General features: G+C 42.9%; 1 protein-coding gene across 1 annotated transcript in view; it reads left to right on the top strand.

Annotated features, from left to right (window-relative positions):
- Positions 1-407: 407 nt before the first annotated feature.
- Positions 408-23,518, top strand: part of RIOX2 (ribosomal oxygenase 2) — a 33,170-nt gene continuing 10,059 nt past the window's right edge. The window contains exons 1-4 of the mRNA XM_082695214.1: positions 408-464; positions 5,791-6,262; positions 19,040-19,159; positions 20,242-20,370. Of these exons, the coding sequence (XP_082551340.1) occupies positions 5,825-6,262; positions 19,040-19,159; positions 20,242-20,370 (687 nt within the window). The 5' untranslated portion in view covers positions 408-464; positions 5,791-5,824. The remainder of the gene's footprint in view (positions 465-5,790; positions 6,263-19,039; positions 19,160-20,241; positions 20,371-23,518) is intronic.

Below are 23,518 nucleotides of genomic sequence, written 5' to 3'. Positions count from 1 at the left end.
CTATCATAGCATAGAGAGCCCCAAAGAAAGTGATGGGAGCACCTGGACGTCCAGCTCCCTTGGACATCTAGCTCCCTTGGACGGCTCACCTCGCCTCTCTGGGCCTCAGTTTCCCCATAGTAAGAACCCGGTTGTACTAAAACTGTTGCCCCAAATCCAGAGGCTCATCCGCCTCCAACTAAAAACAAAACAAAACACAAACACAAACACAAGAACCATCTATGTCCTTTAACACTAAAAAGAAAAACAGGCGGGCGTGAACACGTAGCCCGCACGGGTACCCGGGAGCCAGAAGCACGTACCACGGGATCGAAGGGGAGGGGCGGGAAGGCGGCGGCAGGAGCTGGAGCCTGAGCCGGCCGCCCCCCAGCGTGCGCACGTCGGCCCGCCCCGCCCCGCCCCGCCCGCCCCTCCCCCAGCCGCCGCCCCGCCCGCTCGCGGCCGCGCGCAACAGGCCGAGCAGGGTGAGTGCTGCGGTCTCCGCCTGCTGCTGTCCCGCGCGGCCCCTGGCGGGGTCGTGAGCGCTCTTCCCCCGCCAGAGCGCGTGTGCGGGTGGGGCCTGGGGGGCCGACCTGAGAGCCGAGCCCCCGGGAGCCTCGGGGGCTCCGGCTGGCGGGCGCTGGTGCTTTCCGGACCGGGGACGCGCGCTGACGCGCTCCGTGATTACGGGGACCGGGGCAGGGAGGACACGCCGGGTCTGGTGCTGCCCGGATGGAGGGGTCGGGTCTCGAGTGACCTGGGCACCGAGAGTGGCCCCCGTGAGCCGCCGGTGGTCTGGAGACTGGGACGAGCGCTCGGAAAGTTTGGAGTCTCGGCAGGGAGAGTGACGCTCGCCCTGGCCCCGGCGGCAGGCTGCCTGGGAGCTTGGCCTCCACGTGGTCTGTGCTCCTGGAGTCTGGTCGGGCCTAGGAGACAGGCTTCCCGGCTGGGGAACCTGCAGCTCGGGCTGCGGAGCAGGGCAGCCGCGGCCCTCTGTCCAGCCCTAACTTTAAAATTGCAGCCCCCACGTGCAGTTCACTCAGCACGTGTGACTAGCCTGGTGGCCCGACAGTGGGTTGTCCAACAGGTTAGTGAGGCCAGGTTGCTGACTATTTTCAGGAAGCAGGGGCCTGGGAGTCACAGGATGTGATTAGTCCACTAATTAATTGTAAATTTGACGCCAGGCCATTGATTTCACTGGACTCGCGTTTAGGTGGAGGAGCCCGATTTTCCCAGCCTCTGCCACAGTCTCTTGGATGGATGCTTTTACCTCTCCCGCCTCATCCTTTGGAACGTCCTGCATCACCAAAATACTGAGATTATATATTATTATTATATACCAAAATGTGGTATAATCCATTTTCTCCTTAAAATGCAGGAAAGAAGATAACTGCCAATTACAGCTTTAGGTCAACAAGAGAACCAGTTTTCCCTCTGGATAAACGTTTCTGTTGAGCAAAAAATGGTTTAGGTCAGCCTAGGCGACCTCCTTACAGATGATATTTCTGTCCTGTGTGCCTTTGAGCAGAATTTGACTATACTCGGTGTGAATGGATCCAGAATTCCTATGGGGAATTTACTACGTTCATGTGGATTTCTAGGCCCCAGCTACCAGAAGGACTAATCCAATGGGCTTCATATGGGGCCCAGAAGTGTGCATGTGAACAAGTGTTCCTGGTGACTACCCTGTAAAAGACACCTCTGGAGACTATAAAGACACACCACTGAGGGCTAATGTGCCATTCAGCTCTGACAGTGCAGTGGAAAACCCAAGCTACAACTGCCATCAGAACAATCCCCACTCAATAAACTGTTTTCCCCAACCCTGTTTTGTGTAAGGGTTTTGAGGACTTTTCTCTAAAATTATATATAAAAGATGAAAAAGAATTCTGCAGACATTTCTTGGGGACCCATGTGACATGTTCTGTGCTGGGCTCTGGGAACGTGCAGATAGCTGTTGTCCTCAAGAAGCTGTGTTGACCTCTTGTCAGGGAATATTTCTACAGAAAAGGAGGTTAGGACACTTAAAAATATAAAGGCTCTGTTTATATTCATCAGCTGTGGAATGGTTATCAGTATTGATTTTATTGTAGAGTTCATTCTTTAAAGTTGGTTAGATTAGTTTTTTTTTTTTTAATTTATGGACAGCTAGTCAAATATGAACTGAGTTTTGGTTTAATCTTTTTACACTTTAATGTTTATAGTCAACTCAGACTGGGAACATTTGTTTTAACCTTAAAAATTGAAATATAATTGATAGATAATATTACTTTCAGGTATATAACATGATTTTCTATTTGTATACATTATGGGATACCAGTTGCTGTTTGTTTTTTGTTTAAGATTTAATTTATTTATTTGAGAGAGAGTGAGCAAGAGAGGAGAAAGCATAAGCCAGGAGTGGAGCACAGGGAGAGGGAGGGGCAGACTCCCCACTGATCAGGGAGCCCACTGTGGGACTATATCCCGGGACCCTGGGATCATGAACTGAGTTAAATGCAGCTGCTTAACAGCCTGAGCCACCTGGGGACCCCCCCCCCCACACACACACATTACTTTCTCTTTCTTTTTTTTTTTTTAAAGATTTTATTTATTTATTTGATGCCGAGAGAGATCACAAGTAGGCAGAGAGGCAGGCAGAGAGGGGGGAAGCAGGCTCCCTGCTGAACAGAGAACCTGATGCGGGGCTCATCCCAGGACCTTGAGACCATGACCTGAGCTGAAGGCAGAGGCTTTACCCTCTGAGCCACTCAGGCAACCCCCCAATTACTTTTTTAAAGCTTTTTTTTTTTTTTTTTTTTTTTTTTTTTTTTTTTTTCCCCTGTAGCTCTTTAAAAATATTTACTCTAACTTCTGTTTGGGTGGTCTGTGAGGTTTATGGTCTGGCTTGTGTTGGCTTTACTTTTCTAGACAAAGGTTGTTCTTGTTTAATTACTATATTTTTTAGATTCTGAAATAGGCTTTTTTACTTTTTCTGAAATTGTGATGCATCTTAAGATTTTTACATGTTTAATGTGGTAAGGTGTGTCATCTCTTCTCCCCTCCACCCCCAAAAGCTGTTAAAAAGAATGGTTGTCTTACAATATGGGTAGTGTGAGAATCAGAGAAATAGTATATTTTCCCAGTAACCTCTTAGCCAGTTTCCAATGAACTGAGCCTCAAATCATTTCAATATGAGCGTAGAAAAACATGCTGTAACTTTTGGCAGTGTGAGTAGTGAAATTTATATTCTAACAAAAGCATTTGTTATGCAGTCAGTGCTGGGTTTATTTTATTGGTGATTATAGATGGGAAAAAATGCTTAAAGTGATTTTATTTTCAGCTTAAGTATTTTTTGTACTTTGTTTAACCACACTTCCTAGAGAATGTGCTTATACTGTATTTATAAATTGGGCTTAAAGAAAAGCCTTTTATTGTCCTTCTGCTCTCCACATCCCTTAAATAAATTTTAAACTGACTAGTTTTGAGAGATAAGACATGTATGGCTAACTATGAAATTACTTTTTCATTATAGGATACCTTAATGATACAAACCTTCTGAACCAATTTAACACTTTAAAAATTGGGAGCAATGTGTTGGGGTTCTCTAAGACCATTCCTAAGTTCAGTCATTTGCTGGGACTCACAGCTGATTTATTAAAGCAACAGACTACATGCTTAATTGGCCCAGCAACTAGTTGTGACTATACCTGTGAAATATTGCCAACCAGGGAGGCTCAACAGACACTTCAGAACTCAGGGTTTTTATTGGGGGCCGACCATGTAGGCATCCTCTGCCTGGTGCTAAGCCCCAACCAGAATTCCAGACTCCCAGAAGGAAAACTGGTCTTCATTATAAACCACAGTGCATAAACAATATAGGCACAGTGAGTTATTATTAATTAAAGGTGGTGGGAATGCTCCTGAAATCTAAGTTCTCAGACAATAGCCAAACATGGGGCCTTTGGAAGGACAGGCAGTAGTAACTCTTCTGCACTAGTTGTAGTCTTTACTGAATCTGTCTTCATAGCTCCTTGTCTCTTTACCACATCTGGGTTCTAAGTACTAGCAATACTTTGTCTCACTGAAGCCTTGATTCTTCAGTTAAGAAATCAAACTGGTCTCGGGAACTTAGGAGGAATAGGGAACATTTTCAGAAATGTGACTTATGGATGACATATCCTAAAACTGCAAAAAAAATTTTTTCCCCTAAGCTTAATCCCTTACTCCTCCAACGCAAGCTTTTAGTGTCTATTTGTAATCGTTTTCCTCTTCAGTCCTGTGTTTTCCTATCAAAAGCACTTGATTTGAGCTGTTTATGGGTACAAAGTTTAGAAGCTAAAATGAGGCCACTAGAGTTGTTGTATATTTTGATGTTTCCACTTCCTAAATTGCTCCATTTACATTTGGGTTGCATTCATTTATAAATTGCTTGTTACAGTGTGTAACACGTATTTCCAGGGTACTTTTTTGCCAGGCCAGACCACTAATTCTACTTAGTTCACTATATAGCTGAAATGCACCTTAATTATAATAACAAAAGAGCAGAAAACAGTATTCTTACAATTCTGCTAGCCCTACAAAACAGAAAACCATAACATCTATTAAGTTACTGGACTTTGGGAAAAATTGTTTTTTATAAACATAATGGTTCTTAACCTTTTTGGGGGGCCAAAAACTCTTTTAAAGAATCGGCTGAGAACAATGTGCCTACACCCCAAATATACAGATACACATACACTCTGAAATAGAATCTTGCAGTTTTCTGGAAAGTAATTTGAAATACCATCCTTGAATCCATGGTGAAGGACAGCAGCATTATAAATGTGACAGTAGTTGCGGTTTGGGGGCAGTTCCGAGAGAGGCTCAGCAAAGCTGGAGGTGTCGCTACTCAGATGTGGGCCGTGGACCAGCAGCAGCATTATTACCTGGGATCTTGTTAGAAATGCAGAACCTCAGCCCTGCCTCAGCCCTAGATGCCCAGGTGATGGCGTGCATGTTAAAGTTGGGGGGAGCACTGTGTCTGAGGTTACTGATGTTGGTATTTTATTGTGTCTTCTCTTCGTTTAAAAGTTAAAGCTTTTTAAAGATGGGGTATACCTATCTTTAGCTTTTACTCTGCAGCCTCTAACTCGTGTTTTTTGGGTTTTTTGTTTGTTTGTTTGTTTTTTAATGGGAGCGGGGTTTCCCATAACGTAGCAATTTTCAAGAATAAGCTGCAGATCAAAAGTGAGGAGATTTATGTGGTGAGGAAAAGATTTGGGAACAGGCAGCTTCTCGCTGCCGCCACCAGGAGATGCCACTGGCCCAGGGCACATTGGTCGCCTTCCTGAAGCAGTTGGGGGTGGTGCTGTGCCGAGGAGCAGTTGGCAGTGGGCCCCTCTCGGTAGTTCTCGAGACAAGTGTTTGTAACTTAAGAGTACATCTAATTAGGTTTGGGACCTGGTGCTGACAGAAGCCAAATTTGGGATTTTTGACTGTTGTGTCAGCGGCCGCCAGCTGAACCTGTGACCCGGAACTGCCAAGATAGCAGAACCATTCATTTGGGATCATTATACCTCCTAATAAACAGACAACAAATTTCATGACTTAGTGCTGATGTACAAGAAAAACATGCTTTCTTTTAGATGAATATGTAATCGGAGAGTGGTTGAGGCTGAATCCTATCTTGGGATTTGTGGTGTTGGCTGGAGGCTCTGTCACATCCCAGAGGAGATGGCATTGACTTCCAAATTCTCCTGAAAGTGTCATGGTCACATGTGCATGATGTGCTAACACAGACACTGGCACTCCTCGTTAGCCTAACCATGCGTGTGCTTTGTTCTTTGGTAGGTCCATTTCCTCACTGCTTTGTCTTGAGGACGCAATGATGCCGAAGAAAGCAAAGCCCACAGGGAAGGGGAAGGAAGAGGGATCTGTTCCCTGTAAGCAGTTGAAGATGGAGGCAGCTGATGGACCCTGCTCCACTTTGAATTTTGAAAGCCCCAGTGATCTCTTTGAAAGTTTAATCTCCCCCATCAAGACAGAGACTTTCTTCAGGGAATTCTGGGAGAAGAAGCCCCTTCTCATTCAGAGAGATGACCCTGCAGTGGCGACATATTACCAGTCTCTGTTCAGGCTGTCAGATCTGAAGATTCTCTGCAGCCGGGGTATGTACTATGGAAGAGATGTGAATGTTTGCCGCTGTGTCAACGGGAAGAAGAAGGTTTTAAATAAAGATGGCAAAGTGCACTTCCTTCAGCTGAGAAAAGATTTTGACCAGAAAAGGGCAACAATTCAGTTTCACCAACCTCAGAGATTTAAGGTAACAGATTCTCCTCATCACAGAATCATTTCGTGTGTTAAAGTGCTAACATTTGGCCCCAGATCAGTTCAGGGATGAACCTGGGATGATTAGCGTCCTGCCAGTTTGAATGCTCTTAAAATCCATTCCAAATTAGGAGATCCTGTGTTATCTTTTGGCTAAACTGTTAGAATCACCCAACAACTCAAGGGGACATAATTCGGTGTCATCATACAGCAAAAACTGTATTGCAAGTATATAAATTAACATTAAACCTCCAGGAGCATGTTCTGTGGGTGGTTTATGTTTCGGTGTGTATGGTAGACATTTCTATTTGGTTTGTCCTGTCATTATAATTTAAGACATGATAGTGTCAGGGTGATCATTTTCTTCTTGGAAGTTGGTTCCCTTTACTGCTCACAACGAGCTAAGTAGAGGCTTTGGAGCTGTGACCAGATAAAGTACCAGATGCATGTTTAAGAATGAGACTTTACCCTTATTAACAGCCTCCAGGTAACTTGGAGGGTGTGGGTCCTGGAACTACTCCCAGGGAGGCCATCACAGGTGGAAAGTAGCTTTGATTTGCAAGTCTGGGAGTTTTGGCTCATTTTTATTTATTTTATATCAGGCTTAACATTCAAGAAATAATTGACTTTCTCTCTGCTCAGTGTCTGCTTCATAAAATACAATCTTAGCTAATCTGCTTTTGTAGATGTTTGAGATCTTTAGATGACAGGTAGCCCAGAACAAATGAGGGCCTCTTTTCAGTTCAGAAATCCCCTTTCATGACCCATGGCTGAACCAAAATGGCAGCGTGGGAGGAGGAGGAGAGCTGTCTTTGAGGTTCCCTGGTGAGGATTCTGGCTGTGTGATGGCTCCTGGGACTTTGTCAGCAGTTATCAGTACTGTTTCCTATGACTGAATTTAGTTGCTTTGTTAGAGCCCATTGGCCAGATCTAGTGAATGCCTTTTCCTCTCTTGTCCAGAGTAACTTGAACCTATTTGTGCTCTGGATAAAGTATAAGTATTCTTAGATGTTTCAGTACAAGTCCTGATTTCAGATAGTTCATCTCATGCAGTCATAAGAAGTTGAATTGTTCCTGGAGTGCCAACCTTTTGGCCCAAACACTGAAAAAGAATTTATAAATAACTTGCCAGACCAAGTCATGATTTTAATTCAGGAAATATGGATACCATGGTGCTTCTCTCTGAGCTAGTCCTTGACTCTTACATTGGATAGAAGCAGCACTTTTTTTAAAAAGTGGGTTTTAGACACTTAATAACTATGAACATAAAAGGTCAACGAAGTTGATTATATGTAATTTGGTAACAAACTAGTAAAAGGTTATCATTTGCCATATGAGTGGTGTCCTTAGTGGCTGTCATTACTCTACTCTAGAATCATCTTGGGCTTTTCCTGCTCATCTCTTAAGTCCTGCACATTTCTTCTCTGATTTCAGGTGGCCAAGAATGTATTTTCTTTGCCCTGTTGACTCAGCTCTTTGGCCAAGTTTAGGAAAGTGGGAAGAATGAGCTTTCTTGGTCTAAAGTCAGCCCCCTGGCTAGACTGGGATATACCCTGCTAATTTTCTCTTTCTACCACCTGAGAGACCTGTAGGAGCTCACCCTCTTAGAGTGGATGCTGGGTTCTAAATAGTTTATTATGAGAAGGTTTAGTGTGTGTGTGTGTGTGTGTTTAGGAATGTGCATATTAATATCAGGATAGTAAAAGCCTAGAGGCAGCTCATCACTGGCTAGGTTGAGAGACTGTTAAAGTAGACAGTGTCTTCAGAATGTGTACAAATCCTTTTCTAGTTGGTCTGGAAATGAATAAGGAGGTAATCAGAGAGCTCTAAGTTGTTTCCCACCTTCTTTGGATATCCATATGTCAGAGGTCTGAGTGTGTTTACCAAATCCACATATGTTCACTTTTGAATTGTCTTTTTTTATATTATTTATTTATTTGAGAGAGAGAGAGCAGGAGCGGGGGAAGTGTGGAGGAAGAGGGAGAAGTAGACTCTCCCCATAGAGCACAGAGCCCAATCCCAGGAGCCCAAGATCATGACCCTAGCTGAAGTCAGACGCATAACCTACTGAGGCACGCAAGTGCCCCACTTTGGAACCTTCTAACAGACATTTGAAATAAGGCATTCACTGTGGTCTCTATTTTGTATGTGAAAACATTGGAGTTCAGAGCTATGGGCCTTTTCCATAGCTGCTAAGTAAGGACTTCTGACTCCAAATCTAAGGCATTTTCCTGCCATACCTTTAAAGATGTTGATTGCTACGTAGCAGGGCTTTACCATGTTTGTTTTTGCCTTTCTTTAGGTGTACCCATGGGCTTCTGGTTCCACAAGCAGTTGCATTCAGTTTTGATTTTTATGAGTAGGTCAGTGTAGAGAGAAGGTTGTACCTGGCTAGGGGAGAAGCTTCCACCTTCGCTTTTCTCTGCTCCAGGGTCCTCACTGGCATCGCCAGACAAGGTTGGGAGTCCTGACTTAAAGCAGACAAATTTTGATTGCCTGGGTGGCTCTGTCAGTTAGGTGTCTGCCTTTAGCTCAGGTCATGATCCTGGGGTCCTGGGATCGAGTCCTGCACTCTCCCTCTCTCTCTCTCTGTCTCATGAATGAATACATTTTTAAAAAAATCTTTTAAAAAAGACAGGTGTTTTGTTTTGTTTTAAGATTTTATTCATTTATTTGACAAAGAAAAGAGCATAATCAGGAGGAGCAGGAGAGGGAGGAAGAGGCTCCTTGCTCGGCAGGAAGCTGGACATGGGGCTCGATCCCAGTACCCTGGGATCATGACCTGAGCCAAAGGCTGACATGTAATGACTGAGCCACCCAGGTGCCCCAGAAGATAGGTTTTAAGAGCCTTGTTTGTGCCTAAGTAAGTCAGTGTTGGTGAGGCAATAACACTTGTATATTGCCTTGCAATTAAGTTGTTTTATCAGTCTTAGTGGGGGAGTACTCATTTTACAATAAAGATGCTAAAGTCATTTAGTTTGTAACTACAACTTGGATTGAGGTGGTTTGACTTCATGTCTCTTTCTACTAGGCTATACTTAGCAGAATCAGGAGCTAAAGGTCCAGGAGAATTGAAAAATTATGCAACCGATAGACCCAGATGCTTGAGCTGGGAGGCATAAAGTCACCCATCTGGTCCTGAGATGCCTCTCAGGCCATCAGAAGGAGTAGCCCTGGTTTTCTAATGGTTCCAGTTATAGTATGGGTGTAATTACAAAGCCAGATCCTGCTGGCTCCTCCCTGGTATAAATTAGGCTCTTTGGGGGCTCTCTTAACTCCTTGGAGCTACTCAGAAGCCATTAAGTTATTCTTCCTCTGTTAAGTAGAACCCTTGATCTATAAATGGATCAGTAGCCCAGTGGTCTTTATAAAGGTGTCTTCCAAAGTGCTTTTCCTACTGACCTAATTCTTTCCCACTTGATACTTTTAATACTGTAGATCCTTTTTTAGTCAAATGGTAAGACCAACTCCCAAGCTGTAGTCATTGGCTGACTCCCCAAACTTTTAAAAATACATTTTAGTGTCTTTTGTATGCTAAGCACTGTACATTCATATCCTTGAGACTGAATGTCTTTAATAACTACTAGTGTCCTTGAAGTGACCTGTGTTTCCTTTCAGATGATTCCTAAAGAGGCAGTATGGGGCCAGGGCTAAAGGGCTCCAGCCAGGCTGCCTGGATTTCAATCCTGGCTCCATCATATGTTAGCTGTGTGTTCTCGTGCTTTGGTTTCCTCATCTGTGAACCGGACGTTAAGACATTGCTCCCCTTACGGGACAGGGTTGTTGGGAGGCTTATATAACCAGTGTATGTAAAGCACTTAGAAACAGGGCCTGGCAGAGAAGGGGGGCTAATACCTGCCTGGCCTGATTGCTCCCCTCCTCTCCTCAGCATTCATAGTCTCTCTCTCAGGAAAATCAGCATTCATAGTCTCTCTCTCAGGAACTACTGTAGAACTCTCCCTGCACACCCCCACAACACTCCCCACCTGCAAAAAAATTCTTGTACTTTAGCGAGTCTTTCCCATTTCAGTAAGGTGAAGCAGGCACTAATTAATTACCCAGCCAAATCTAGAAGGGTTTTAATCCCCTTCCCCTTCCCAAACCCCACTGTAGTTCATCATAATCCCTCACAGCTTGTGCTACTTCCAGTGTGCATCTCCACCTCCTCTTCCCCCCCCCCCACCCTGCTCATCTCTGGCCTGGGCTCCTGCCTTAATAGCTCCCCAACTGAGGTCTTTTCATTTTCTCCAGGCCACTCTCCACACAGTAGCCAGAGTGAGCTTTCAGAAATGTACTTTAGCTCTCAACTCTATGGTCAACTAATCTTTGACAAATCAGGAAAGAATGTCAAATGGAAAAAAGACAGTCTCTTCAAAAAATGGTGTTGGGAAACTTGGACAGATACTGCATAAAAATGAAACTGGACCATTTCCTTATATCACACATGAAAATAGACTCAAAATGGATGAAGGACTTCAGTGTGAGACAGGAATCCATCAAAATTCTTGAGGAGAACACAGGCAGCAACCTCTTCAACCTCAGCTGCAGCAACTTCTTCCTAGAAACATTGCCAAAGGCAAAGGAAGCAAGGGAAAAATGAACTACTGGGACTTCATCAAGATCAAAAGCTTTTGCACAGCAAAGGAAACAGTCAACAAAACCAAAAGACAACTGACAGAGTGGGAGAAGATATTTGCAAACAACATATCAGATAAAGGGCTAGTTCCAAAATCTATAAATCAAACCCAACATCCAAAGAACAAAAAATCCAGTCAAGAAATGGGCAGAAGACATGAACAGACATTTCTGCAAAGAAGACATCCAGCTGGCCAACAGACACATGGAAAAGTACTCCACATCACTTGGCATCAGGGAAATACAAATCAAAACCACAGTGAGATACCACCTCACACCAGTAGAATGGCTAAAATTAACCAGTCAGGAAATGGCAGGTTTGGGCGAGGATGTGGAGAAAGGGGAACCCTCCTACATTGTTGTTGGGGATGCAAGCTGGTATATCCCCTCTGGAAAACAGTATGGAGGTTCCTCAAAAAGTTGAAAAGAGAGCTACCCTATGACCCAGCAATTGCACTACTGGGTATTTACCCTAAAGATACAAATGTAGTGATCTGAAGGGGCATGTGCACCTGAATGTTTATAGCAGCAATGTCCACAATAGCCAAACTATGGAAAGAACCTAGATGCCCATCAACAGATGAATGGATAAAGAAGAGGTGGTATGTATATACAATGGAATACTATGCAGCCATCAAAAGAAATAAAATCTTGCCATTTGCGATGACGTGGATGGAACTAGAGGGTATTATGCTTTAAGTCAATCGGAGAAAGACAATTATAATATGATCTCCCTGATACGAGGAAGTTGAGAGGCAACGTGGGGAGTTTGGGGGAGTAGGAAAAGAATAAAACAAGATGGGATTGTTGGGGAGATAAACCATAAGAGACTCTTAATCTCACAAAACAAATTTAAGATTGCCAGGGAGAGGGTGGTGGGGTTATGGTCACTGGGGAAGGTATGTGCTATGGTGAGTGCTGTAAAGTGTGTAAACCTGGTGATTCACAGACCTGTACCCCTGGGGCAAATAATACATTATATGTTAATTTAAAAAAATAAAAGAAGCTTCCACCCTAGTGAAGAATAATACAGAAAACTGAGAAATTGGCAAGGCAGGGAATCAGGAGTCATGCAGGATTTTACGCAGGGCCATGAAAGATCTAATGTATATATATATATATTTTAATTTTTTATTTTTTATTTAACATATAATGTATTATTAGCCCCAGGGGTACAGGTATGTGAATCATCAGTCTTACCCAATTTACAGCACTCATCATAGCACATACCCTCCCCAGTGTCCCTCACCCAGCCACCCTGTCCCTACTGCCCACCGCCCTCCAGCAGCCCTCAGTTTGTTTCCTGAGATAAGAGTCACTTATAGTTTGTCTCCCTGGTCCCATCTTGTTTCATTTTTCCCTCCATTCCCGCCATGGACCCCAGTCCTGCCTATCACACTTCTCATATCAGAGAGATCATATGATGATTCTCTTTCTCTGATTTAGTTTGCTTAGCATACTACCCTCTAGTTTCATTCACGTTGTTGCAAATGGCAAGATTTTTTTTTTTTTTTAAAGATTTTATTTATTTATTTGACAGACAGAGATCACAAGTAGGCAGAGAGGCGGGCAGAGAGAGAGAGGAGGAAGCAGGCTCTCTGCTGAGCAGAGAGCCCGATGCGGGACTTGATCCCAGGACCCTGAGATCATGACCTGAGTCGAAGGCAGCAGCATAACGCACTGAGCCACCCAGGCGCCCCGATTTTGGGTTTTTGATGGCTGCATAGTATTCGTGTGTGTGTGTATGTATGTGTGTTTGTGTACCATATCTTTATCCATTCATCTGTTGATGGGCATCTAGGTTCTTTCCATAGTTTGGCTATTGTGGACATTGCTGCTATAAACATTCAGGTGCACATGCCCCTTCGGATCACTACATTTGTATCTTTAGGGTAAATACCCAGTAGTGCAATTGCTGGGTCATAGGGTAGCTCTCTTTTCAACTTTTTGAGGAACCTCCATACTGTTTTCCAGAGGGGATATACCAGCTTGCATCCCCAACAACAATGTAGGAGGGTTCCCCTTTCTCCGCATCCTCGCCCAAACCTGCCATTTCCTGACTGGTTAATTTTAGCCATTCTACTGGTGTGAGGTGGTATCTCACTGTGGTTTTGATTTGTATTTCCCTGATGCCAAGTGATGTGGAGTACTTTTCCATGTGTCTGTTGGCCAGCTGGATGTCTTCTTTGCAGAAATGTCTGTTCATGTCTTCTGCCCATTTCTTGACTGGATTTTTTGTTCTTTGGATGTTGGGTTTGATTTATAGATTTTGGAACTAGCCCTTTATCTGATATGTTGTTTGCAAATATCTTCTCCCACTCTGTCAGTTGTCTTTTGGTTTTGTTGACTGTTTCCTTTGCTGTGCAAAAGCTTTTGATCTTGATGAAGTCCCAGTAGTTCATTTTTCCCTTGCTTCCTTTGCCTTTGGCAATGTTTCTAGGAAGAAGTTGCTGCAGCTGAGGTTGAAGAGGTTGCTGCCTGTGTTCTCAAGGACTTTGATGGATTCCTGTCTCAGATTGAGGTCTTTCATCCATTTTTTGAGTCTGTTTTTGTGTGCGGTATAAGGAAATTGTCCACTTTCATCCTTCTGCATGCGGCTATCCAAGTTTCCAAACACCTCTTTTTTAAGAGATTGTCTCTTTTCCATTGGACATTCTTTCCTGCTTTGTCGAAGATTAGTTGACCAAGGAGTTGAGGGTCCATTTCTGGGCTCTCTATTCTGTGTCAGTGATCTGTGTGTCTGTTTTTGTGCCAGTACCATACCATCTTGATGATTACAGCTTTGTAATAGAGATTGAAGTCTGGAATTGTGATGCCGCCAACTTTGGCTTTCTTTTTCAACATTCCTCTGGCTATTCAGGGCCTTTTCTGGTTCCATATAAATTTTAGGATTATTTATTCTCTTTCTTTGAAAAAAATTGATGGTATTTTGATAGGGATTGCATTAAATGCATAGATTGCGTTAGGTAGCATAGGCATTTTCACAATATTTTTTCTTCCAATCTATGAGCATGGAATGTTTTTCCATTTCTTTGTGTCTTCCTCAATTTCTTTCAGCAGTACTTTATAGTTTTGTGAGTACAGACTCTTTGCCTCTTTGGGTAGGTTTATTCTTAGGTGTCTTATGGTTTTGGGTGTAATTGTAAATGGGATTGACTCCTTAACTTCTCTATCTTGCTGTTGGTGTATGGAAATGAAGCTGATTTCTGTGCATTAACTTTATATCCTGAAACTTTACTGAATTCCTGTATGAGTTCTAGCAGTTTTAGAGTGGAGTCATTTGGGTTTTCCACATAAAGTATCATATTACCTGCAAAGAGTGAGAGTTTGACTTCTTGGCTGACTTGGATGCATTTTATTTCTTTTTGTTGTCTGATTGCTGAGTCTAGGACTTGTAGTACTGTGTTGAATAGCAGTGGTGATAGTGGACAGCCCTGCCATGTTCCTGAACTTAGTAGAAAAGCTCTCAGTGTTTCCCCATTGAGAATGATATTTGCTAGGGTTTTTCATACCTTTGATGATATTGAGGTATATACCATCTATCTGCACACTGTGAAGAGTTTTAGTTAAGAAAGGATGTTGTACTTTGTCAAATGCTTTTTCAGCATCTGTTGAGAGGATCATATGGTTATTTTTTCTTTTATTAATGTCTTTTATCACATTGATTTGCAGATACTGAACCAACCTTAAAGCCCAGGAATAAGTCCCACTTGGTTGTGGTGAATAATCCTTTTCGTGAACTGTTGGATGCTATTGGCTAGTATTTTGGTGAGAATTTTTGCATGTGTGTTCATCAGGGATATTGGTCTGTAATTCTCCTTTTTGTGGGGTCTTTGTATGGTTTTGGGATCAAGGTAATGCCTCATAAAATGAGTTTGGTAGTTTTCCTTCCATTTCTACTTTTTGGAACAGTTTTAGGAAAATAGGTATTAATTTTTCTTTAAATATTTGGTAGAATTCCCCTGGGATGTCATGTGGCCCTGGACTCTTGTTGGGAGATTTTTGATGACTGCTTCAATCTCCTTACTAGTTATGGGTCTGTTCAGGTTTTCTATTTCTTCCTGGTTCAGTTTTGGTAGTTTATATGCCTCTAGGAATACATCCATTTCTTTCAGATTGTCACATTTGCTGGTGTATAGTTGGTTGGATTAGTTGTTTGTATTTCTTTAGTGTTGGTTGTGATCTCTCCTCTTCATTCATGATTTTATTAATTTATTTTATTAATTTATTAATTTATTTGGGTCCTTTCTCTTTTCTTTTGGGTAAGTCTGGCAGGGGTTTATCAACCTTATTAATTCTTTCAAAGAACCAACTCCTAGTTTCATTGATATGTTCTACTGTTCTTTTGGTTTCTATTTCATTGGTTTGTGCTCTGATCTTTATTATTTCTCTTCTCCTGCTGGGTTTAGGCTTTCTTTGCTATTCTTTCTCTAGCTCCTTTAGGTATAGGGTTAGGTTGTATACTTAAGACCTTTCTTGTTTCTTGAGAAAAGCTTGTATTGCTGTATATTTTCCTCTCAGGACCACCTTTGCTGTGTCCCACAGATTTTGAACAGTTGTGTTTTCATTTTCATTTGTTTCCGTGAATTTAATCCATTCTTCTTTAATTTCCTGGTTGATCCATTCATTCTTTAGTAGGATGCTCTTTACCCTCCTTGTATTTGAGTTCTTTCCAACTTTCTTCATGTGGTTGAGTTCTAGTTTCAAAGCACTGTGGTCCGAAAATAGGCAGAGAATGATCCCAATCTTTTGGTACCAGTTGAGATCTGATTTGTGACTCAGGATATGATCTATTCTGGAGAATGTTCCATGGGCACTAGAGAAGAATACATCTTCTGTTGCTTGGGGATGGAATGTTCTGAATATATCTGTGATGTCCATCTGGTCCTTTGTGTCATTTAAAATCTTTATTTCCTTGCTGATCTTTTGCTTAGATTATCTGGCCATTTCAGTGAGGGGAGTGTTAAAGTCCCCTACTATTATATATTATCCTCAATGTGTTTCTTTGAGTTTGTTATTAATTGGCTTATATATTTGGTTGATCCTATGTTAGGAGCATAGATATTTAAAGTTGTTAGATCTTCTTGTTGGATAGACCTTTTAAGATTGATATAATGTCCTTCCTCATCTATTATTGTGGTCTTTGGCTTAAAATTTAATTGTTCTGATACAAGGATTGCCGCCCCAGCTTTCATTTGGTGTCCATTAGCATGGTAAATTGTTTTCCACCTCCTCACTTTAAATCTGGAGATGTCTTTGGGTCTAAAATGGGTTTCTTGCAGACAGCATATCAATGGGTCTTTTTTTTTTTTAAATCCATTTTGATATCCTGTGTCTTTTGACTGGAGGCATTTAGCACATTTACATTCAAGGTAACTATAGAAAATATGAATTTAGTGTCATTGTATTGTCTGTAAGGTGACTATTACTGTATAGTGTCTCTGTTCCTTTCTGTTTTATTACTTTTAGGCTCTCTCTTTGTTTAGAGGACAACTTTCAATATTTCCTGTAGGACTGGTTTGGTGTTTGCAAATTCTTTTAGTTTTTGTTTTTCCTGGGAGTTTGTTATCTCTCCGTTTATTTTCAGTGATAGTCTAGCTGGATATAGTATTCTTGGCCGCATATTTTTCTCGTTTTGTGCTCTGAATATATCATGCCAGTCCTTTCTGGCCTGCCAGGTCTCTGTGGATAGGTCTGCTGCCAATCTAATATTTCTACTATTGTGTGTTACAGACTTCTTGTTCCGAGCTAATTTCAGGATTTTTGCTTTGTCACTGAGACTTGTGAGTTTTACTATTAGAGGACAAGGTGTTGTCCTATTTTTATTGAATTTGAGGGGGATTCTGTGTATCTCCTGGATTTTGATCCTTGTTTCCTTAGCCACATGAGGGAAATTCTGCACTGTAATTTTCTCTAATATACCTTCTGCCCCTCTCTCTCTTTTTCTTCTTCTTCTGGGATCCCAATTATTCTAATATTGTATCACTTATCTCTTGAACTCTCCCCTCATGGTCAAGTAGTTGTTTGTCTGTCTTTTTCTTGGCTTCTTTATTCTTCATTATTTGGTCTTCTGTATCATTAATTGTCTCTTCTGCCTCATTTATCCTAGCAGTTAAGAGCCTCCATTTTTTATTGCACCTCATTAATAGCTTTTTAGATTTCAACTTGGTTAGGTTTTAGTTCTTTTATTTGTCCAGAAAGGGTTTTTTTCTTCCCCCCTCCGGAAAGGGATTCTCAAGTATCTTCTGTGCATCTTCTATGCTTTTTTCAAGCCCAGCTAGCATCTTGATAATCGTCATTCTGAACTCTGGTTCTAACATATTACTAATGTCCATATTGATTAGGTTCCTTGCTGTCAGTACTGCCTCTTGTTCTTTTCTTTTGAAGTGACTTTTCCTGCCTTGTCATTTTACCCAGATAAGAATAGATGAATGAGAGAAAAAATACTAAAAGGGTAGCAACAACCCCAGAAAAATATACTCTAAGCAAATCAGAAGAGACCTGAAATTGGGGAGAAAAGAAAGGAGAAAGAAGGAGAAAAATACACACACACACACACACACACACACACACATATATATGCTTATATATATGTATATATATGATTAGAACAGAGTGATACACTTGATTTTGGGTGTATTTTGGTCTGCCTCCCCAAATTTTAAAGAAAGTAAAACATATATAGAAAGAAAACATATAAAGAATGAAAAACATGTATATACAAAAATAAACATGATGAAGGAATGGAATATGACTGTAAAGATGAAAATGAAAAAAAGATTCTTAAAAAGGAATTGATAAGACAAGAAGTTGGTTGAATAAAGAAAAAAAGAAAGGAAGGAAGGAAGAAAGAAGAGAATGTGATCTGCCTGGAGACTAGAACAAACCCATACTTTAGATTTAGGGTATATTTTGATCTGTTAGAAGAAACTGTATACCAAATGTTCCCCTATGTCTGGAGTTCTGCTGTTCTCATTGATCATGAACTTGGTCTGGCTGGATGTTCTTGTTGATCTTCTTGCGGGAGGGGCCTGTTGCAGTGATTCGCAGATTTGTTTGTCCTAGGTAGAACTTCACCGCCCTTGCCAGGGGTCAGGCTAAGCAATCTGTGTGGGTTTGCCTCTGTAGCTTTTGTTTCCTGAATTCTTTGCATACAACTTTAGAGGACAGGAATGAGGATAGCGGCCTCAAATCTCTAGCCCCATAGGAGCCAAGAGCTCAGAGCCCCACTGCTCACTGCACCCTCAGAGAAAAATAGTCAATCACTCTTGTCTCCCTGGTCTCCGGTTGCACTCTGTGCTCTCCCAGCCTGTGACCAAGTGTTTCTGTCTCTGGCACACAACCCCATTTGGAGTCTCCAAACCCAGCAGATTCCTACAACACGCTTCCGCATTGCTCCTCCCAGAGGGGGAAGGAAGGAGTCTCCTGGGATCTACCACTTGTGGGGTCCCTGCTCAAAGAGCTGTGGCCCAGCAGTGCCAGAAATCATGGTTTATGGCAACCCTGAGGTGAGAGCCCACTCCTTGGTTCCGTCTCTGCAGCTGGCTTCCCTACTCTAATACCTGGGGGCTCTGCCACATTCAGGTACCCCCAGTCTTTCTGTGACCCTGAGGGTCCTGAGACCACACTGTCCCCATGAGGGCCCCCTCCACCCCCCGGAGCAATATCCCTCAGTGGAGTAGACTTCTAAAAGTTATGTTTTTGTGCTGCACTGCTCTACCGCTTACTGGGAGTCGGCCCCTCCCCCCATGGACTATTTTCCTGTACGTTGCCTTGGATTCACTTCTCCGCACATCCTACTTTCCAGAAAGTGGTTGCTTTTCTGTTCCTAGAATTGCTGCTATTCTTTTCTTCGATCTCCTATTGAGTTTTAGGTGTTCGGAATGGTTTGATAACTATCTAGATGATTCCTGGGACCCGATGAAATTTAGATCTCCTACTCCTCCTCCACCATCTTCAGGATGGAAGCCTCTTGAGCGCAGAGCTATTGGCTCTTTCACTGCTGAATTCTCAGGCATCTGGAACATGATAGCTGTGCAGTAAAGACTTGCTAAGTGAATAAGAACATGTTCTTGCTCTTGTTTCTGACATATTTTTCACCTCTTCTCCCACCTTTCTTCCTTCCTTTCTTTTTAAGGATGAGCTTTGGAGGATCCAGGAGAAGCTAGAATGCTACTTTGGCTCCTTGGTTGGCTCGAATGTGTACATAACGCCTGCAGGATCCCAGGGCCTCCCACCCCATTATGATGATGTGGAGGTAAGAGGAAGAAAATTCTTCTGCTCAGGGAAGGAGTCACTGCTTGTGACTGAGTTAGATGTTGGGATTCAGTTCAGCTCCCTGTCCTTCTTGCTGTGTGGCCCCAGAGATCTTGACCTCACCTAGATGTTGTGTCAGATCAATTCCACCAAACTAGTTTCCTGCTCCTTCTCAAAGGGGAGAGGTGGTTCCTAGGTTTACTAATATAAAGAGCTACACACTCCTATGAACAGGTATTTATTGAACCTGTCTATAGAAAAGCGTGATTGGCTTTTTCTCTAATTTCACAATGTAAGGGTTTTAGTAAAGTGAGGTCACAAGTAATCCTTACATCTGCTTTCATTCTGTTCTTTTTCTGGAGCTGCCAAAAATAGATAATTTTTTCCATTTGTGAAAATCTCGGGGCAGCTTGAACGGAGGTCATGGTTTCACTTAAGGTCTGGCCCCTTGACAAGTGTTGGTTCACTGTCATGTGGCTGCCAAAATCCCTTTGGCCTAGGGAGTCTGTTGCTTTCCTTTTATGCTAAGACAGGTTATGAACACAGAGTTATTAGTAAAAAGCCCCTTTTCGCCCATTTGAAAGCACTTTCATACCAATACATTGCCTAAAATTTTTTTTGTTGTTAATATTTTAAGCAGAGCTTTGAGATACCTTTGGCTGAGTGAAGAATAAAAAACTTGAAGTTTTCCTGTCTGCCAAGGATGATATTCAGGATTTTAGACCCTGAGGAATATATGAAGCTTGGCTTTTCCATCGGAGATTATGGGCTTTCAGCTGTCTGATGGAAGATTTAAAGGCAGGAGATGGGGGGATATAAAGAACCCAGTGAGGCTTTATTACAGTGAAGAGAATGAATATCTTTCCAGTATCGGGGCTCATGGTCACCTGTTTTTAAAAGTGGAAACCGGCGGTGGCAACTTTTAAGTGTAGAGTGAAATGCCTCACTAATCCCTCATTTTTATTTTTTATCTGAAACTTGTAATCCATCTGAGCCTTTGGAGGGCTAATGCTCTAGCACCACTCTGCCACGTGAGTTGTCAGGAAGCTCACTGACACTCCTGGGCCCTGTGGCTCTCTGTAGGTCTTCATCCTGCAGCTGGAAGGAGAGAAACACTGGCGTCTCTACCGTCCGACTGTGCCCCTGGCCCGGGAGTACAGCGTGGAGTTCGAGGACAGGATTGGGAGGCCGACCCATGAGTTCACGTTGAAGGTACACGACTTCCGTCCTGGCTGCTGCTCCTGACACAGGTTTCCGTTTGGGTTTTAGTGTGTGTTCGGTGGTCCCCGTGGGAATATATGCAAGAGTGTGGGGTCGAGCTGGCTCTCGCTCGTTAGCATGTGCAGCTTTTTTTTTTTTTTTTAAGATTTTATTTATTTATTTGACAGAGAGATCACAAGTAGTCAGAGAGGCAGGTAGAGAGAGAGAGAGGAGGAAGCAGTCTCTCTGCAGAGCAGAGCCCAATGTGGGACTCAATCCCAGGACTCCGAGATCATGATCCAAGTCGAAGGCAGAGGCTTAACCCACTGAGCCACCCAGGCGCCCAACACGTGCAGCATCTAAAGGAGACTTGGTGTTTGTACCGGTAGAACGGCTGAGGAAACGTTAAGTTCATTTTCTAAACAACCCGTCTCCAAATATAATCCAAGTTCCACAGGAATGGATTGTGAATTGGCTGACCACCAACTTCTCCAGAGTAGAAGTGGGAGGTTTGGCCTTGGGCGGCTTCACCAAATCTAAGCCAGCCCACGGGACCTGGTTATAGCTTACTTAGGCAGAGCACAGCCAGGAACCCCTTAGTTTTTTTTGTTGGTGAAATTCTAGCATGACCCACTTTCCTCTTAATAGTACACTAGACTCTCTGGACTCAACTTTATGTTGAATTAAGATAAAACAGCTCAAATCATTCCAAAAATTCTACCAACCTGATAGACTTGCATATAGTTATTATTGTTGCTTTTCTTGTGACTTGAACTTGTAATTAGTTATTACTCAATGATTTATGGCCCTTCCTTGATTTCAAAAGCTTTTCCTGTTTGCCTGTGACTGGGAGAAATAATCTCCTTTTGTAGATGTGTGTTTATAGTACAGGAGATTTGAATAAATACAATTAAAGGTAACTTTTTTTTTTTAAGTTCTTGGTCAGCAGTCAGCAAACGATGGCCCATGGGCCAAAAATATGCCCTGTTGCCTTTGTTTCGAAAATCAAGTTTACTGGAACACAGCCATATCCCTTTCTTATTTGCCATCTAGGGCTGCATTCACATCGCACCTGCAGGGTTGGCTGGTTGCCATGGAGATCACGTGACCTGCAAACCACAACTATTTACTGGAGCCCTTTACAGAAAGAGTTCACCAACCCTCTCTCTTGGTGAAGCATGTTTAATAGGCTCTTGGTTGATTATTTTTAGGCCATAGACTAAGCTGTCCATGGTGTCTAAGGCCAGCGCTGAGTTACCTAGCCTGATGACTGGCTACTTGCTATGCCCAAGAAGGTTGGTCTTCCTAGTGGTCTTCAGATATAGATGGTGTGGGTTCTGGGAGGCAGTGGTGGGAGACTGGGAGGAGGTGTGGTGATGCCCATTAATCATACCCATCCTTTTTCAGTTCATTAAGAGCAGCCCCAAGTCCCTGGGAGGAGAAACAAGCATTGTGTACCATGGGTTTTTATTCAAGTTGCATGTCTGTATACATATGGGGTTTATTTCTTTTTTCTTTTTATTTTTTTTTTAAAGATTTTATTTATTTGTCAGAGAGAGTGAGCGAGAGCGAGCACAGGCAGACAGAGTGGAAGGCAGAGTCAGACGGAGAAGCAGGCTCCCTGCGGAGCAAGGAGCCCGATATGGGACTCGATTCCAGGACGCTGGCATCATGACCTGAGCCAAAGGCAGCTGCTTAACCAACTGAGCCACCCAGGCGTCCCTACATATGGGGTTTAAATCAGTGATGCTCTTCAAATGAAATCTTGTGTAAATGCCCCGTGTATGAAACAGAGAAGCTGAGTCACTCTGGGTGGGGAGGGCATGAAGGCCACAGTGAGGGTCACCAAACCCAGGGTCTCAGGATGAAGACCCCTCCTACAATGGAAAAACCACTCTGGTTTGGGGATCTGACACACCTAGGTTTGAATTCAGCTGCTGTTACTTAAGAGCTGTGTGTTCTTGGGCATCTTATTTATCTCAGTCTTAGTTTCTCCTTTTTTGAAAAGGAGATCATAATAGTTACCTTGTAGGTTGTAAGAATTAAAAAATATGTTTCAGTGCCTCTTTGTAATGAAATTCCTTGGAAGAGAGGGCTCTATGTCAACATATTTATTGCTGCTTATCAAATCCCACAAATTCTCACAAATTCAGTGGCTTAAAACAACACAGATTTATTAACTTATAGTTGTGCAATTCAGCAGTACAAAAGGGATTTGGTTTCACTTGGCTGAAATCATGTGTTGGCAGGACTGATTCCTTCCAGGGGCTCTGGGGGAAAATTCATTTCCAGCTTTTTCCAGCTTCCAGAGGCCGCCTGCATTCCTTGGCTCATGGCCCCTCCTCCATCTGCAAAGCCAGCCTTTTTCCCACTGCCATCTCTGGTTCTCTCTTGCTGTACCCTCTTCCACTTTTAAGTACCTGCCTGGATAATCTGGAATAATTTCCCTGCCAGCAGCCTTCATTGGCCTTGTCCGTGTGCCCTAAATATTTATAGGTGCCCGGGGTTAGGACATAGACAGTAGGGACCCTGTCACCATTCCTGGTCTTCTCTCGTGCTCTCGGGCACTTCTCCCACCAGGCTTTCCTCCATTCCTCCAGAACCATTCTCCCCAAGGTTACTGGGGGCCTCCATGTTGTCAAGACCAGAATAGTGCTTACCTCCGAGTCTGCATCCAGCAGCCCCCTGTCAGCCTTGCTGGACACAGTGGGGCATTCCTGCCTTCTTCACTGGGCTTCCGGGATCCCACCCTCTCTTCTCTTGCCCACCTACTGGCTGTTCTTCTTCATTCTCTTTTCTCAGTCTTAGTTTCTCCTTTTTTGAAAAGGAGATCATAATAGTTACCTTGTAGGTTGTAAGCGCTCACGAATATGTTTCATTCTCAGTCTCTTTGCTCTTTTGCCCTCAGTCTTTGTGTCTCTGAATGGTAGGGTGCCAGGGTTTATTTCCTGGACCTCTTTCCTCAATCCATACCTACTCCCATGGTTTTAAATTCCCTCTAGACTGCCATATTTTCTGTGCTATGTTCTGTTCTGTCTCTAGCCTACATATCTAAACTCTAGACTTATATCCAGCTACCTACTTAATATATTCACTATAAAGGTAAAAGGTATTGCCAGTTTAATATTCTGCAAAGCAAACTCCCATTTCCCATCCTCTC

Source organism: Mustela nivalis (genome assembly GCF_964662115.1).
Source record: "Mustela nivalis genome assembly, chromosome: 1".
In the NCBI taxonomy this organism is placed as follows: Eukaryota; Metazoa; Chordata; class Mammalia; order Carnivora; family Mustelidae; genus Mustela; species Mustela nivalis.
This window is presented reverse-complemented; position numbering and strand designations above follow the sequence as displayed.